Raw genomic sequence first — 14,494 nt, forward strand, 5'->3', positions numbered from 1 at the left:
CCAGGCAACATAAGCAGAAAAGGAGAGAACGTTTTCAGCTGCTATATTTTTTATTGAAATGGCATCCCAAATAGTCTGATTGTGATCAAGATGCAATGCTGGCTGACTGTGGAGCTAATCCAAGTGAGAATGTTCCAGTAGCTGGGGAATGCAGATGTTTGTGTACATAGCCAACTGTGTGAATCTTGAAGTTTTGTCCTGAAACCACTCTCTTTGGGTTCTTTGATGGCCTTCATCTGTTCTATGTTTGCCTTTCATGTCTTGACTGCAGGCATCATCTCTCCCCCTTGTTTGTGCTTCTTAGGTTGGGCTTTCTTTGTCTGTTATTCAAGTGAGTGATTTGATTATTTTACCGAAATGACATTATATTAGTTCCAGCTGCACTCTGGTGGTACTCAGTTGGTGTTATAGTATTGTGTGAGAGCAACTAAAGGCAACAGAGTATGGAAATAAAAAAAGCTTAGGTTTCTTTCTTCTTTGGGTGTGACTGTCCACCATTTGTGTGTTGACCTTGAGCAACAGCACATGTTCCAGATGCTGCAGGTAATAAATAACTGACCTCAGGATATAGAGTTGTTTGCTTAAATAGAGTTGTTTGTATGCTGCCCTTGGTGGAGGTTTAGTTGTTCATCCCAACCTTTTGTTGACAGAACTACCCCCATCTGCCTCGTTGGGAGCTGACACAGGAAATCATAAGCAATTTTAAAGGGGGATGAGGCCAATCCCACGTATCCATCCTTGGCAGGTGGAGCTGAGCCAGTGGAACTGGAGGCTGATTCTGGTTGGAAGTTTTCTACTCTGATGTTTGGCTTTGTAGCTGCTTGGCAGTTTCCAAATCCCAAGTGATGGGAAATGACATGCAGGGAGAAATAAATGTCTTGCATTCAGCTTCCTTATCCAAAATCCAAAGTGTTATGTTTTTCTATGTCCTGTCGTGCAGCAGCAGTTTGGGTTTATGTTAAAGCCAAGCTTACAGAACTCTGGTGTTGTTTTTAATGTCTTGGTAGATGAAAAAGAGCTGGAAAAATTGCAAAACAGGAGGAAGAGGTCACTAATCTTGAAAAATGTTGATTTTAATGCATGTACTTGTAAAGCCATCCAGTTTAAGAAGCCATATAGCAAATAAATGGTTGTAAAATGTTTAAAAAGAGAAATGTATATATTCATGAGAAACTAGGACTCTCTTTTAAGGTTCAGGACTGTAGGAAATCAATGCCTTTTCAGATTCTGCTCCTTCCTTTGAGGTTTGCAAGCCAAATAACCTTAAAAAATGCAATTTCACAGAGAATTTCAAAAGCTTCTTACGTGATCATATACCTCTCAGGAAGAGCATTGCATGGTAGGAGTGGTATGCAAATGGAAAATTTTGAGGTTCAGACAGGTGAAATTACTTTCTCAGTGGAGCCTAGAAGTTATTCCAAATCCTTGCTCTCAGTTCTGCCACTCAGTCCCTACAAACTCCCAGTTCAAGCACTTTCTGAAGACTTCCCTCAAGGCTGCCTAGTTTAATCATGTTCCTGTGCTTCCTTGATGTTGTCTCAGTGACAGCAGCTATAATCTGCCAGGTTGGGCAGGAACTAAAAAGAATCTGATGCTGGACATCAGAGAGCAGGGACAGCCAGGATGTGTGACTGGGCTGTGCCTGGCCACGTCACCCAAAAGCACTGGGAATACTTCAGGTATTCCCATTTCTCACAAATATATTGATTTTTATATCAAGCTCAGCCAGCTCCAATATGAAGTATCAGTTATCCTTGAATACAAGTGATATGTAGCTGTACTTTGTTTTCTCAGGCTGCTTCATCAGATCATTTATTTTTTCCCACATAAAGGCTAAACCTCTCTAGACCTATTGAATTTGCCTCGGAAACAGCAGGAACCTGTCAAAAAACAATGCTATTATCACCTAATTTACTATTTATAGACGTCCTGGGTATTTTACTGACAAGCTCAGGATCTCTCAAAAGCCCAAAGCAGAAAGACAGGTGCTATAACTTCTCACAATGACTGTGGGATGTGTTATTTCTTTGGAGGCTGGGAAGAAGCCAAGATGCCAGCAGGACTGTGAGGGATGGCCTGCTGTGTCATCCCTTGCTCCATCAGAAATGGCCGTTTATTTTTATGTACAAAACGAGAAATTCAATACTTGGCATGAGTTTTCAGCCAAAACAACAAAAGTGTGTTGCTTTGTGCGTTCCTGCAGAGTTGATCAACATCCAAGGCTGGAGATGGTGCCAGTGCAGAAGTACAGAGGAGGCAAACTCAAAGAAATTAAGAGTTTCAATTATCTCCTCAGCGTTTAGTGTTGAGGCTCTGAACTCTGCAGGTTACCTGGACAAAAGCTACAGCTAATCCCAGAATGGAACTCTGCCAGCATTAGAAATGAAGCTGCTGTACAACACAGGCTGTTGTTTATAAACTCAGTAAATGAAATAGGGAAATAAAAATACCAAGAAATTTGGCATAATCAGTGAAAGCTATACAAGGGCCTGAACGTTACATTCTCTTGTGGCACAGTTTAGGATGAACAATGTTCAGCTCCAATAAGCTGTTCAGCTCCATCTGTTTTGATGAGTTTTTCTGTGAAATGTCACCCACATTCCTGCCCAGTTGTCAGAGTTAATATCCTGCTGACTGGATGTGATACCTCTATATCTTCCATCCATCCTAGTGCTGGCAGAGCACAGACCATTAGTCCATTTGCCCATCGCTGTTTGCTTGTCATGTAGTTTATGTGAAAAGAACAATTTTTGATTTTTCTCTGAAACAGTTGCTTGCAGGTTTTGTGTGTAGATAGTGAAGATACTCAGAAAAGAGGCTTTAACTGAATGAGGGCAAGTGGAGTGGGCACTGCCAGCACTGGTGTTAGTGTTGGGAAAGAATGAGTGTCACTTGTGAAACTTGGTCACCTGGGCTGGATTGCAGAGGGGACCCTGGTCTGTGGTGTTATGGCACATATCAGTCATTAGATACACTTCTTTCCCAGCAACATTGAAAATGTGACAGACTGTAGGTTTCAAAGCTTCCTAATGTTTATAGAATTGTCATTTCGAGCTTGCTATTTGAGAATAATGTGTGGACTCTATCAAATTTACTGCCTTCTTTCAGCCAACTTCTCTGCCTTGGCGAGTGTTTGCCACTTTCTGATGTGGGGTAAAAATTTAGGTTCATGTGAAACTAATCCAGACCAGAAGCCTTCTTTACATGGCCAAAAAATTCAAGAAAGTATTTTTTTTTTTAAAGAAAAGCTTTCTTTAAAAAAAAGAAAAAAATCCTTGAAAATATCTAATTGACATTTTAGTAGTTCATAAGATGCTAATGCACCCCAATTAGGACAGGAAAAAGGAAAGTGATTTCTTTTGAAGGACAGCTCTCTGACCTTGGGGCCCTTTTACTCTCCCATACATCAGTTTTTGACAGCGCCTGCTTTTTGTGATCTGTCACATCAAAGGGCTGCCATAGGTTTGTGAAAGGTTGCTGCACTTTGCATTCAGGCTCGTTACTGTCTCATTTTTCTTGTGAACGATAGTGCCAAGTGTGAGAGACACTAATGAGATCGGTATGTTCTGTTCCACCAGGCTTCACTGGAACCCAAATCTCTGAGCTCATCTGGGGTTTCCCAGGAACCGTAAATATGCTTTAAAACCTCATCTGGAAAGCCAGTTGCATTTTTCTACCCATTCCAGGTACAAGACACAGCTCTTGCATAATTATTCTTTCTTACAAAGAAAAATTGAGTCTAGCTCCAGAACTGCTATAAAAAGGAAAGGAAGACTCAAAATATTGCTTTGTCAGGCTGTCATTCAAATTGGCAAGGAGTACTGCAGGGATTTAACATGCAAAGCAATGGAAATGTGTCTGCATTTACATCCACATGCAGCTGGATATGCAAATTGACATCTACACACACCTCTAAATATCTGCAAAGATGTTTAACATATTGGTACAAATATGAACCTGAACCTTAACCTCCCTGACATTCCTTAGCCAAATATTTCCCACGTGTGTGATTTCCCCAGGTGTCAAGTAGACAAACTGGGTTTCAGCACCACGTTAGAAGACTTTATCCACTAACCTCTAAAGAGAAGGCTCATGAATTGAGGTAGATCAAATTTGGCATTCCAGATTTAGATTATGGCAGCTACCTGTCAAGTTTCTCTTACTTTTTCTTACAAGGATTCTTTTTCTTGTGATAGCCTGGAAATACAGTTGTTGGCTGCTGATGCCCTTGCTGAAAATGTTCCTGTGTGATGTTTGTTGCCATGTTAAATTTTCATGTTCCTCTAAGCTTTGCTCTTTCTTTCTGTAACCCATGGATAGTTCTGCATCTTGAAATGGCTGGGAATGGATGCTGCTTCATAAGACTCTTCTTCAGGCTTCTTTTGCCCTTGGTAACTGGGAATGGAGTGAGAACAAGGCAATTTAGAGGCTTTCTGGGAGGGTTTCTGATACCTGATCCTGTTATGGATAACAGGTTTTTTGAGAGGCATTCACAGGCTGTCTGCAGTCATCTTGCATTATTAAACAAGTAGGAATTAACTTCTGCTGACAACACTGCAGAATGTACCCTTTTCAGTATTCTTGCTGTCCTAATCTGCTGCACAATTCACATTTCCTGCACTGAATCTCTATTAACACATTCTGAGATTCTGATGCAACTTCTTGTTAAAACCACCTGTCAAAGAGACCCTTTTCTCAGTGTATATTCCCCTGAGAATGACTTTGCTGGCACATGCACACCCCTCTGGGACTTGAGCCAGTTAAGAGGATTCAGTGTGTGGTAGGGATGCTGAAATGCTAAATCTTAAAGGCTGTAATGACTTGATTCATTAAATTGTTGACAGTTAATTGGCTCAAGCCAGCATTTATAGGGAAGATCCATTACAGCTGTAACCAAAACTGTGGTGATCACAAAAGCCTTGCTGGGGACTCCTAAACAGAAAGGGGAACATGCCTGGATGGTCCAGGAATAGCATAAATCTATGATCTCTCAACTTTTCATTTCAGGCTTCTTTACTGAAGTTGTTCAGCAAAGTTCAACACAACCTTGTGCTGACTACCTGCCCTGGGTTAATTATCAGCTTTCCCTCAGCTGGTTTGGAGAGAAACAATCCTTAACACAAATTCCCTGGGCCTGAATGTCTCCAGCCAGAGTGCCTTGGCAGGGAGCCACTGTGTTTGCACTTCAAGAATGGGAGGGAGCAAGGAAAGGAACGCAGAGCTGGCCTGGTCTGACAAGTATTGCATATCAGGGGAGGGCTTGGCATTCCTTGTATTATTTTTTTTTCCACTGTTTGGTGGTTTGGTTTGTTGGTTGTTTTTTTTTTTTTTTTAGCAGCTTTTGGCTTACATTGGATCTTAATACTGTAAAGTAAGAGGGGAGGGATTGACAGCTACATCTCAGATGGGTTCCTGGAAGGCTGTAGTTCTCTGCCATGAACAATGATCTCACCAAGTATCCTCACCACCAAAAAATTGGTTTTAGCATGGTTAAAAAAAGCTTTTCCTCCTCTGGGTTTTGACTCTAGATGTGTTATATTCCTTACCCTTTGGGGTCCACTACTGTGCATGATATACACATTCTGTAGATTTATTTTCCCTGCTACTTAAGTACTTGGTGCTCATAAAATCTTTAGCATTAATGGAAGAAGTAGAGTGTGAGTAACTTCTTTAGATCTCAGCCTTCAGGAGGGACTGTCAGCTACCTGGCCCCTGCAAATGTGAGATCATTCTGTGGCATCTTCCCACTTTTTCTGTAGAGCGGGGATTCTAATTTGAGCAGAAGTTACATTAATTCATCTGCTGTGTTGTGAGATTAGGATGTGAAGAAAGGTTATGCCTGGCAAGTCCTGTGACTTGAGTAGTGAGTTGAAAGAATCATGTATGTCACACCTTGAGGAATTCGTTCCCCTTCTCACTCTAAAGGAGAGGAGTGTTTGTGAGGTTTTATTGGCAGTTCAACAAAGTGCAAAGGGATGAGTCAAACTTCATGCCAGGGAAGAAACCAGCTAATCTGCTTAATAGAGATTAAATTCATTAATTCATTTTTATACCATTCTTACTGAAGAGGAAGGGAAAGTAATGTAAAATGTTCAGATAACCAATAGTTGCCTAAAGATTTAGCCATGTGTCTGTTGTAGTTTATTACCTAATCACCGTACCAGAAGTCATGCTCGTTGTTACTCCTTTTTCTTTTCCCCCAGTTTGAACTGCAAGCTCCATAAACAATAATCTCTTATCCATGGCTTTTGTTTGGGCTGTAGCTGTATTTTAAAACTCATGCCTTACCTTTCACTGTGGGCCTGGGCTAGAAGTCTTTTGCCTGACATCATTCTCCCTATCTCAGTGTAAGAATGTTCTGACTTAGTTTCATGCCACTGACAAAAATACCAGATTGGTTCTCCCAGCTCTGACTCTTCTATAGTGCTCAGATTTCAGGTGTGTTTGCTCTGACTCTGTGATTACATCTTATAATTACTCCAGGCTTGCACCCGTGCTGCACTGGGACCCTGGTACACTATTCCCTTTTGTGGTTACAGAAACAGAAAGCAGGTGATGAAATAATAAATACTCAGCTTCAGGATTTATCAACCCAACAGGCACTCTGAGCTAATGTAACCCCTTGGGTGAGTCCTGTTGAAGAAAAGCAGAAGTCACTCTTTAGTCTGTCATAGAAGAAAATATCTTTGTCTGGGAAATACATTTCAACAGCAGTTGGAGGTTGGTTGTAGCTTGGAAAGGGCAAGTGCCCATCCTAATAAGATACAAGACCTAAGAGGTTGTAAGATGACTTCTTAGAAAAAGAATGTGCTATCACTGATCCCTTTTTATAGAACTTAGATGCTTATTCGTTAAACAAAACGTTTTGTACTTGGCATGTCATAAGACAGAAGTAGACAGGAGTTGTTTAATGTCATCCAAATACAGATAGCTGTATGAAAACTTTTCACTTCATCCATAAAGTGTCAAAGGAAGAACAATGGAAAACCTGTGACTGACAACTAATTCACCATGTTACACTGAAACATTAGCAAGATTCTTTCTATCATAATGAAGGATCTCCAGGTATTTTATCTGAAACAATGGATTCACAACTAGCTAGCCTGAAAATAAACCACACACAATTAATCTATTTTGAGCCTAGGAGACACATTTATTATTTCTGAATTTATTTTTAACCTTCCTGGTGAAACCAAGACTTAAAATGATTGTTGATTATCCACATAATAGGAACTGATCACTGGAGTCATTCAGTATCTGTGTTTCCCATGTATGTCAGGACTCCCATTATTGAGGAGCATCTTGATTTCTTTGGAAGATGGGCTGTTGGCCAAGCTCTGGGTAGGCCTGCCTTGTGCAGCTGCTCTTGCAGTACCAGTCACAGACAAAAGTACTGATGATAGAGATAGGGTATGTAGATCATATTTGTGGTTAGAGTGTCTGTCAGGTTTGGTTGTTGGATTTTTTTTAGTGCTTGAAAGGAAGTAGCATGAGGGGAAATTTGGAAATAACTGTAGTAGCTTTTTAGGGATAAAATACCACATCCTTACTTTGATAAAGAGAATTAGGTTTTAATAGTATTCAGTGTATCCTGTGTATTGTTGTGGTTTTCTTTCATGATACAGATGTAAACTTGCAATGTGCTGACTGTTCTCAGCACCAGTGGAGGCTGAGAGCAGCTGGGGGTGCTCGGCTGACCCAGGAATAGCCCCAGAGGACATTGGAGCAGATCTGATGGATGGGACTTGTCACCAAGGGCTTGTGCTCCCAATCACGGTCAGGTTTTCTGAGGAGTTCAATCTCCATTTCAGTGTCATGGATATCTGTGTTTTCAAAAGATGCTGAGCATTTCTGAAACTTGGTCCCCTAATTCTTGAGACGGTTAAGAGCTGCCCTTGCCCAGACATGTCAGTGCTGTGCTCAGCGGTGTAGTTACATCTGTGGGCAGGGTCTGTTTGCTCCAAGCACTTTTCGGGTGTTGTGAATTGGGGAAAATTAACGCTGCCTTTGGCCGCTCAGGTCTTCGCCGAGGGTCTGCCTTCCTTCGCCCCCAGCTGCGTTTCAGCGTTTTGCTCCGAAATAATCCCGGTGTACGGCCTGGAGCCAGCCCTCTGGCCAGCCACCACGGCTGCTTCGGGGCAGGGAAGCTCGGCTCGAGCTTCCAGGCGATGTCCCGGCTCCCCGGCGGAGCTCGGATCCCGCTCCCCGGGGCGCGGATCGCGGCCCCCCGACCCGCGCTCGGAGCCGCTGCAGTTCCCGGGCGGCCGCGGGGTGTCCCCGGCGCTGCCGCCGCCCCGCGCGGCTCCGCGGCTCATTCCCTGCCCAGCCCGGCCCGCGGAGCGCAATGTTGGAATGAGGGAGGAGGGAGAGCCACGGCTGCCCTCGGCGGGAGCCGCAGCGCGGCTCCGCCGCCAGGAACTAGGAAGGCGCTGGCTGGCTCTGCCGCCGGAGTTGGCTGAGAGCGCAGAGCAGGGGCAGGTCCGCGCCGAGCCCGGCATGAGCGCCCAGCCGGGGGCCGTAGAGGAGCTCGGGAGGAGCCCGGCGGCCAGCGGAGATGGGCAACCAGCCGGGGCGAGCGGAGGAGCACGAGCAAGGTCTGTAGGGGCGGCGAACGCGGGGACGGGGTTTTGTTCTCGGGGGCTGGACCGCGGCGTCCCGCTGAGCCGGCACAGGGCTGTTGTCACAGCTAATGCCGGTGGCTTCCAGCCCGCCGGGGACAGCGCTGCTGTTTGCCTTGCGCCTTGTAAATGCTCTTCATTGCCGCTCCCCGTACCTGCCATCGCAGCACGGCGCTCAGGGAAGCTCCTCTGGAAGGGATCCTTTGGAGCAGAACGCCTGCAAGGGAGGGACCCCGCTGGCTGACAGATTATTTTACACAGCCTGCATGATGCAGCTGAAAAGTTACGAGGCTGATGTAGTGATGTGCACGCAACTTGTCAGGATCTGCAGCTTGGCTGCGTTAGCCTTCACCCCATTGTTCGTGGCCTGAGGCCTGAAATTTTCCAGGCCTTAGAATTTAAAATGATGCCTTTGTGGAAGGTCTTCCCACCATTGTCCTTTCAGAAGTGTAGTGCTCTGCATGTTAATCAGGAGCAGATTTCATAGAAAGCCAAGGGCTGGTATCAGGTAGATCTCGTTCCCCTTGTGCCAAATGTCTGCACTGTGCACAGCACGGCTGGTAATTCGTTCCTGATGCCGCGGAGCTGCTTTCATTGCCTTTTTATTTTGCTTGTTTCTCAAATGCTGAATGAGAGGTAAAACCCAGTAGACCTACTGATCTCTGCTGCTTATTTCTTAGTTTCTGATCGAATTCAGAACCCTCTAAAGCACAGAAAACCCGCAATCGGTTGTATTTCCTGGCACTCCTGTTTCTTGCTGTTGCCATGGGAATTTCATTCACAAAATTCCATTTAAGTTGTTATTGCTTGATCAGGGTTTTTTTATAACTTCGGATTAGATATGTAGGTATTGTTTTAAAAGCAAACACAAATATACCTGATCTCTGGTGTTGTCGGGGAAAGCAGACAAGGCTGCATTGCTGCTCGGGGATCTCTCACAATAGATCTGCCAGCAGCGCTGGAACAGCAGTGAGGTGTAGTGAGAACTCTCTGGCACTATGTTAATCAGCAGGCTAATGAAGAACACAAAAGCTGCCAGTATCCAGTCACCAGAAGAAATGCTGCCCTAAGGGAAAGTTAAACTTCAGGCTGGAAAGTATGGCTGCCTACATCCTCAGCCCCCCCAAACTATATTTTGCTGGCCAGCTATAGAAGTTTTGCTGGAGTTAAACATGTTTCTGTCATTTAGGAGGGATAATATTGACAATAAACTAGGGGAGAGCTGGATAATGGCAGGGGGAGGGACACTGCTAACTTCTGGTCAGTCTGAGAAAACCAACTCTGATTTTACAGAGGTGGGATTTGAACAGCTTATTATTATTAACAGAGATGATAAATGAGCATGGAGACCCCCTGTGGTTTTGGAAAATCTCTTTCATCCTTTGTTTTCTCTTGTCCTGTGACTTATTTTATTTTTGTTACTGAAGGGGCAACAGAACAGTTATACTACTGTTGCACTTATGCAGTTTTAAAACTATTCTCAGTTTTTAAGTGTAGGCTGTACTATGCCTTGTTTTAATATGTCCTCACCATTTGTAAGTATTAATAGGATTGAAAAACAGCAGTTTGTATTGAATTACGTGCTCAAAACTGTGTTCAATGGTGAAAAGACTTTCAGGAACGTTTCTGCTGACAGAAAATTTCTGACAACGTACTCCTTGTGTGTGAGAGCTCTGGCTTTGGAACTCAAGATAACACGAAGGCATTTAAAGCAGAGTTTGGGTTGGGTTTTTGACAGGTAGGATGTAAAAACTTGTTTCTCACATTAGAGTGTAATACATGGGAGTACTTCTGAGTTTTGTTTCTGCTGGGATGGACTTAATTCAGCTCTCATTCAGGAATACCTGCACCTTGAATAACTGTCTTATTCTTTAAATTTAGGCTTTTAGAATAACCAAAATAAACCCCAGGAATGGGCCTCTTTATTGAGGCTTTAACTACAAACACCCAAGCTGTGACCCATTTCCCTGAGCGTGATATTCACAGTAATCTTGTTTATTTACCTTTTCAAGAAACTTCATGGACACGTTATGGCTCGTCTCTAAGTCTTTCACACCAAACTTAACCATCTTGGGGTATTGGGAGCAGATTTGTGAAACACTTGTTCCTCCTCTTGGTGTCAGTGGACAATGAATTCTTGAAAAATCTGATCCTGTTATGATACTGGTTATAACCTCCAGTAAAATACTTATTTTCATAGACTTATGAGACTTACTTTAACAGGTTTTCCTGTTAAGTGTAAGTTCTGGATGGGCTGGTCAGTGCTGTCGAGGAACAGGAGGGAAGCAACTGCCCCCAAGCTGAGCAGATGGAAGTTAACATGTTAATACAAGGGAATCAGAAAAAAATAGGACTACCTGAGGAAGGGACTGTGGAGAGGAGAAGACAAGGAAAAGTAATCCACTGCTGGTGCTTGATGGGATTGTTTTGAACAGAAAACTTTAAAGACTCTGTAACAGCCCAATATAATCCCAAATTAATCTCCATCTTCCTAAGAGCGTACGAGTGTCTAACGAGGATTTGAGAGCATTGCCTGTAGTAATGTTAGATTCTATAGGCTTTTCCTGGCTTCTGATTTAAAACTTACTTTAAACCGCTTTCACAGTCATTTGTAGGAACCTGTGTGGTGTGTGTGACCCAGGTTTGCATCACTTGTTTGCCAAAACTCTATTTGCAAGCAGTTGTCTTTCCTTGGCTATACCCGAGTGCTCTGAATATTCATTTTTCTAAAGCCTGTGGAGGTTTTAGGATGAAAACGCCTATAAAGTAGTACAGAAAGAGATGTAAAACAACAGTGAATGTTGCTGCAGTTTGTCAGTAGAGTAGTTTTGTGCTTTTGAAACTGGCTACCCCAAGCTGAAGGAAGCATTGGTATATAAACACAGGCCAGAGCACCTGTGGAATAGCTGGAACATTTCCTGGGAGTTATATGGAAGAATCCAGTGTTATCCAGTGCTGTGTTTATTGGGAGAAAGCCTTTCAAACATAGTTTGCCTTGGAAACAGTGAGGCCTCCTGTTATTTCTGAACAGGAGCTCTAACATTCTTTGACACTGGTTGACACGGTGATGGTGGGGTTTGTTTATCCTCTAAACATCTGCAGGTGATGTGATGATTAATATGTTTGGGAAGAGGTGGAAAAAAAATGACTCCACACACAAAAACTTTCTTGAAAGAGTCAGTTGAATGGGAAATGTTAACTTCTCTAGTTGGAACAAGGTGACGGGTGGGGTTATCCAAGGGTTAGACTTTTTTTGGGACTGTGTTTATTTGTAAAAGATGCTTACATGGCTTGGATGAGGATATCAAGTGTCAGTGCATACACTGAGCCAGTATTGATCTGCTTTCTTATGTCTGTTTTGTCCTGGCCCAGGGGCTTGAGGGGATTCTTCAGTGTAGGATATATAGTTTGTAAAACATGGGAGACTTTCAAGATAAAGGGTATCGTGGAAATGTATTATTTCTTGTGGTTTCTGTTTTTTGTTTTTGGGGTAGTCAGATCTTTTCTGAGTGCTCTCTTTAGTCTCCCTCATCTGCTTCTCTCCCTTTCTTTCTCCTAAACATGGGAGCCGTTCATTTTAACTCTGCTGTGTGTCAGAACACCATTTCTGCCAAGCAAGAGCTCAAGAGACCAGATGAGTTTAATGATGGTGTGGGGGGAAGGGAGGGAGGGGAGAGGGGCCAGCAAAGCTAATGAATCACATAACAGCTTTCATGGAAATACCGACTGCAAGTCATGTCCTCTTGGAGCTCGGGCACTGAGCCACAGACCTTTTGTTCCCAGTGGAGCCAACAAACCACAATTTGCTCTCCAGTGGATAGTTTAATTCCTTAGTCACCTCTCCCTCCCACAAGTCATTCTTGCATGGGGGGGGTTTACAAATGCTCTCATTTTTCAGAGTAGTAACACACTGCTGATTAAACTGGTATTGAAGAAGTTTATTTTCCCCTGGAGGGTAATTGTTACTTGACTTAAGCTTCTCTTCCAAGGCCAGTTAGGGCCAGCTCTGTTGGTTAGTCTTGTGAGGTGGCTTGACCAGGCTGACACTGATAAATGGGTTCAGGAGTTACCGACAAACAGATGTCGGTGGCAGCGTCTCCTCTGCTCCCAGGCCAGGGAAAGGGGAACAGCCAGAGACTATGTCACAGTTTGGAATGGCCTCTTAGAGGAATTTAGTCATGAGCATGAGTAACTTGCTGCCTCTGAAATTATCTGTTTGAGGCAGAGTGAAGTGATAATCTGAGTTCCCCCAATTCCAAGTTGAACGGCCAATGAATGCTAAATTAATGGAAGAGATTGTCAGGAAGTTCTCCTACACTAAAGGGTCTTCCCAACAGTTTTCAGCATTGGCTGGGAGGATGTGCTGAGTGGGAGTGCTTTCTCCATGGGCTTTTACAAGAAGAACTTTCAGGGCATGGCAAGCAGCAGGATGTGGTTTATGCATTTTGTTTTGTGTTAGATTTTTTTGCTGATGAAAATTAAAGCCATTCTTGGATGAGGGCAGGGAGCTGCTGGGAATCCTGCTGAATGAGCTGTCAGGAGGAGCTTGTCCTATGGTTAGATCTCTGCAGATGCTGCTTTTGCCCCAGTGCTGGTGGAGTTCTAGGATCTATCAATAGTAGATTTAACGTGATAGTAAATCTAAAAGTAATTTTCTTGCTGACTGTTTCATTAGTTTAGTTAATATGCTACAATTGGCTTGACAGTGGCAGAGTGAGGAGGAAACAGCCAGGGGATGGTTGTGATTTTGTTGGTTCTGACACAGTATTAAATGACTCGAAAGAGGAGAAAGGGTGAAAGGAGGAGGGAATAATGCTGGCTTTGGAGGAAAAGGAAAACTTGCTTCTTTTTGTTTGGGTAATATTTGGCTCCTCAAGATCTTAAAGTTGTAAAGCTGGCCAAAGAAATTTAAGCAAGTGTTACCCCTTGGTCTTCCCACTGAAACCTGCCAGAGCCCTGGAGGTGCTGAGGAGTTTATTTGGAAGCAGTCCTGTGTTTTGGAGCTACTAGTATTTCAGCAAAGTAATTTCTCTTATTTTTTTTTCCTCGTTTCAATTCCTCCCCTATTTTGCTAATTTACTCTTCATAAAATCTCCTGATTTCCACAGGGAATGTAGCTTTCAAAACAACACAAAATTGTAAAACCAAAACAGAGTACTTCTCTGATTTCCTTGGCACTGCATTGCTTGTGTGGGACTTAATTTGATTTTTCTCTGATTCTCACAGACTGACAATAGAAGATTGACAAATATTTGATATTTTCATTATTTCCTGAAACTTTCCCATGCTGTATCTCCAGGCAATTTGATCACAATGATTAAAGATGATACAAGACTGAGGATTTCTGATAATAGACACCGTTAGATTTTCCATGCATCAGCTTTTTACTTAGTGCAATCCAAAGTAGACATGTGTTCACAGATCTCTTCTGGAATGTTCCATCCACTAGATTTCATGGAGCAGTAATGTTTTTCCACGAGCATCGATAGATATGGATTGCATGTTCTGAGGCAGAGCACTCTGTCCTTGTGTGATCTGTGATCATCAGTCAGTTCTCTCAGGCCATAAATTCCATCAGGGCTGCACTTTTTCGCCCTTTTAATCAGGCTGTGGAGCACAGAACGAACACGCTCCATGTTTTTATCAACAGTGAAATTTAAATGTGAAGCTCTTACTGGAAAATTTGATATTCATCGCTGGAAAAATATACCCTGGGGAAAGTGCAAGGATAACAGGAGTTTGCAGGGTCCAGTTCTGAGCACACTTAGGGGCTGTGTTGGCTGAAACAGGGACATATATTTTTTCCATTCATTACCAGCTCTGTAGGTTTTGTATCTTGATTGGAATTGGTTCAGTTGCGTAGGAAAGCTGTTAGG

The 14,494-nt window shown here is 43.2% G+C and overlaps 1 protein-coding gene across 6 annotated transcripts in view; it reads left to right on the forward strand.

Annotated features, from left to right (window-relative positions):
• The window catches only part of SPECC1 (sperm antigen with calponin homology and coiled-coil domains 1), a 77,007-nt gene that overhangs the window by 15,313 nt on the left and 47,200 nt on the right, over positions 1 to 14,494 (forward strand). Inside the window, exon 1 of one of the 6 annotated variants that reach the window (XM_018076763.3) lies at positions 8,364 to 8,594. The exons of the other annotated variants lie outside the window; for them this stretch is intronic. Coding sequence (XP_017932252.2) covers positions 8,555 to 8,594 — 40 coding nt within the window. The 5' untranslated portion in view covers positions 8,364 to 8,554. Of the gene's footprint in view, positions 1 to 8,363; positions 8,595 to 14,494 lie in introns of those variants that run through there. 6 annotated transcript variants of the gene reach the window in all.

Source organism: Manacus vitellinus, unplaced genomic scaffold (genome assembly GCF_001715985.3).
Source record: "Manacus vitellinus isolate BGI_N305 unplaced genomic scaffold, ASM171598v3 scaffold_32_pilon, whole genome shotgun sequence".
Taxonomy (NCBI): Eukaryota; Metazoa; Chordata; class Aves; order Passeriformes; family Pipridae; genus Manacus; species Manacus vitellinus.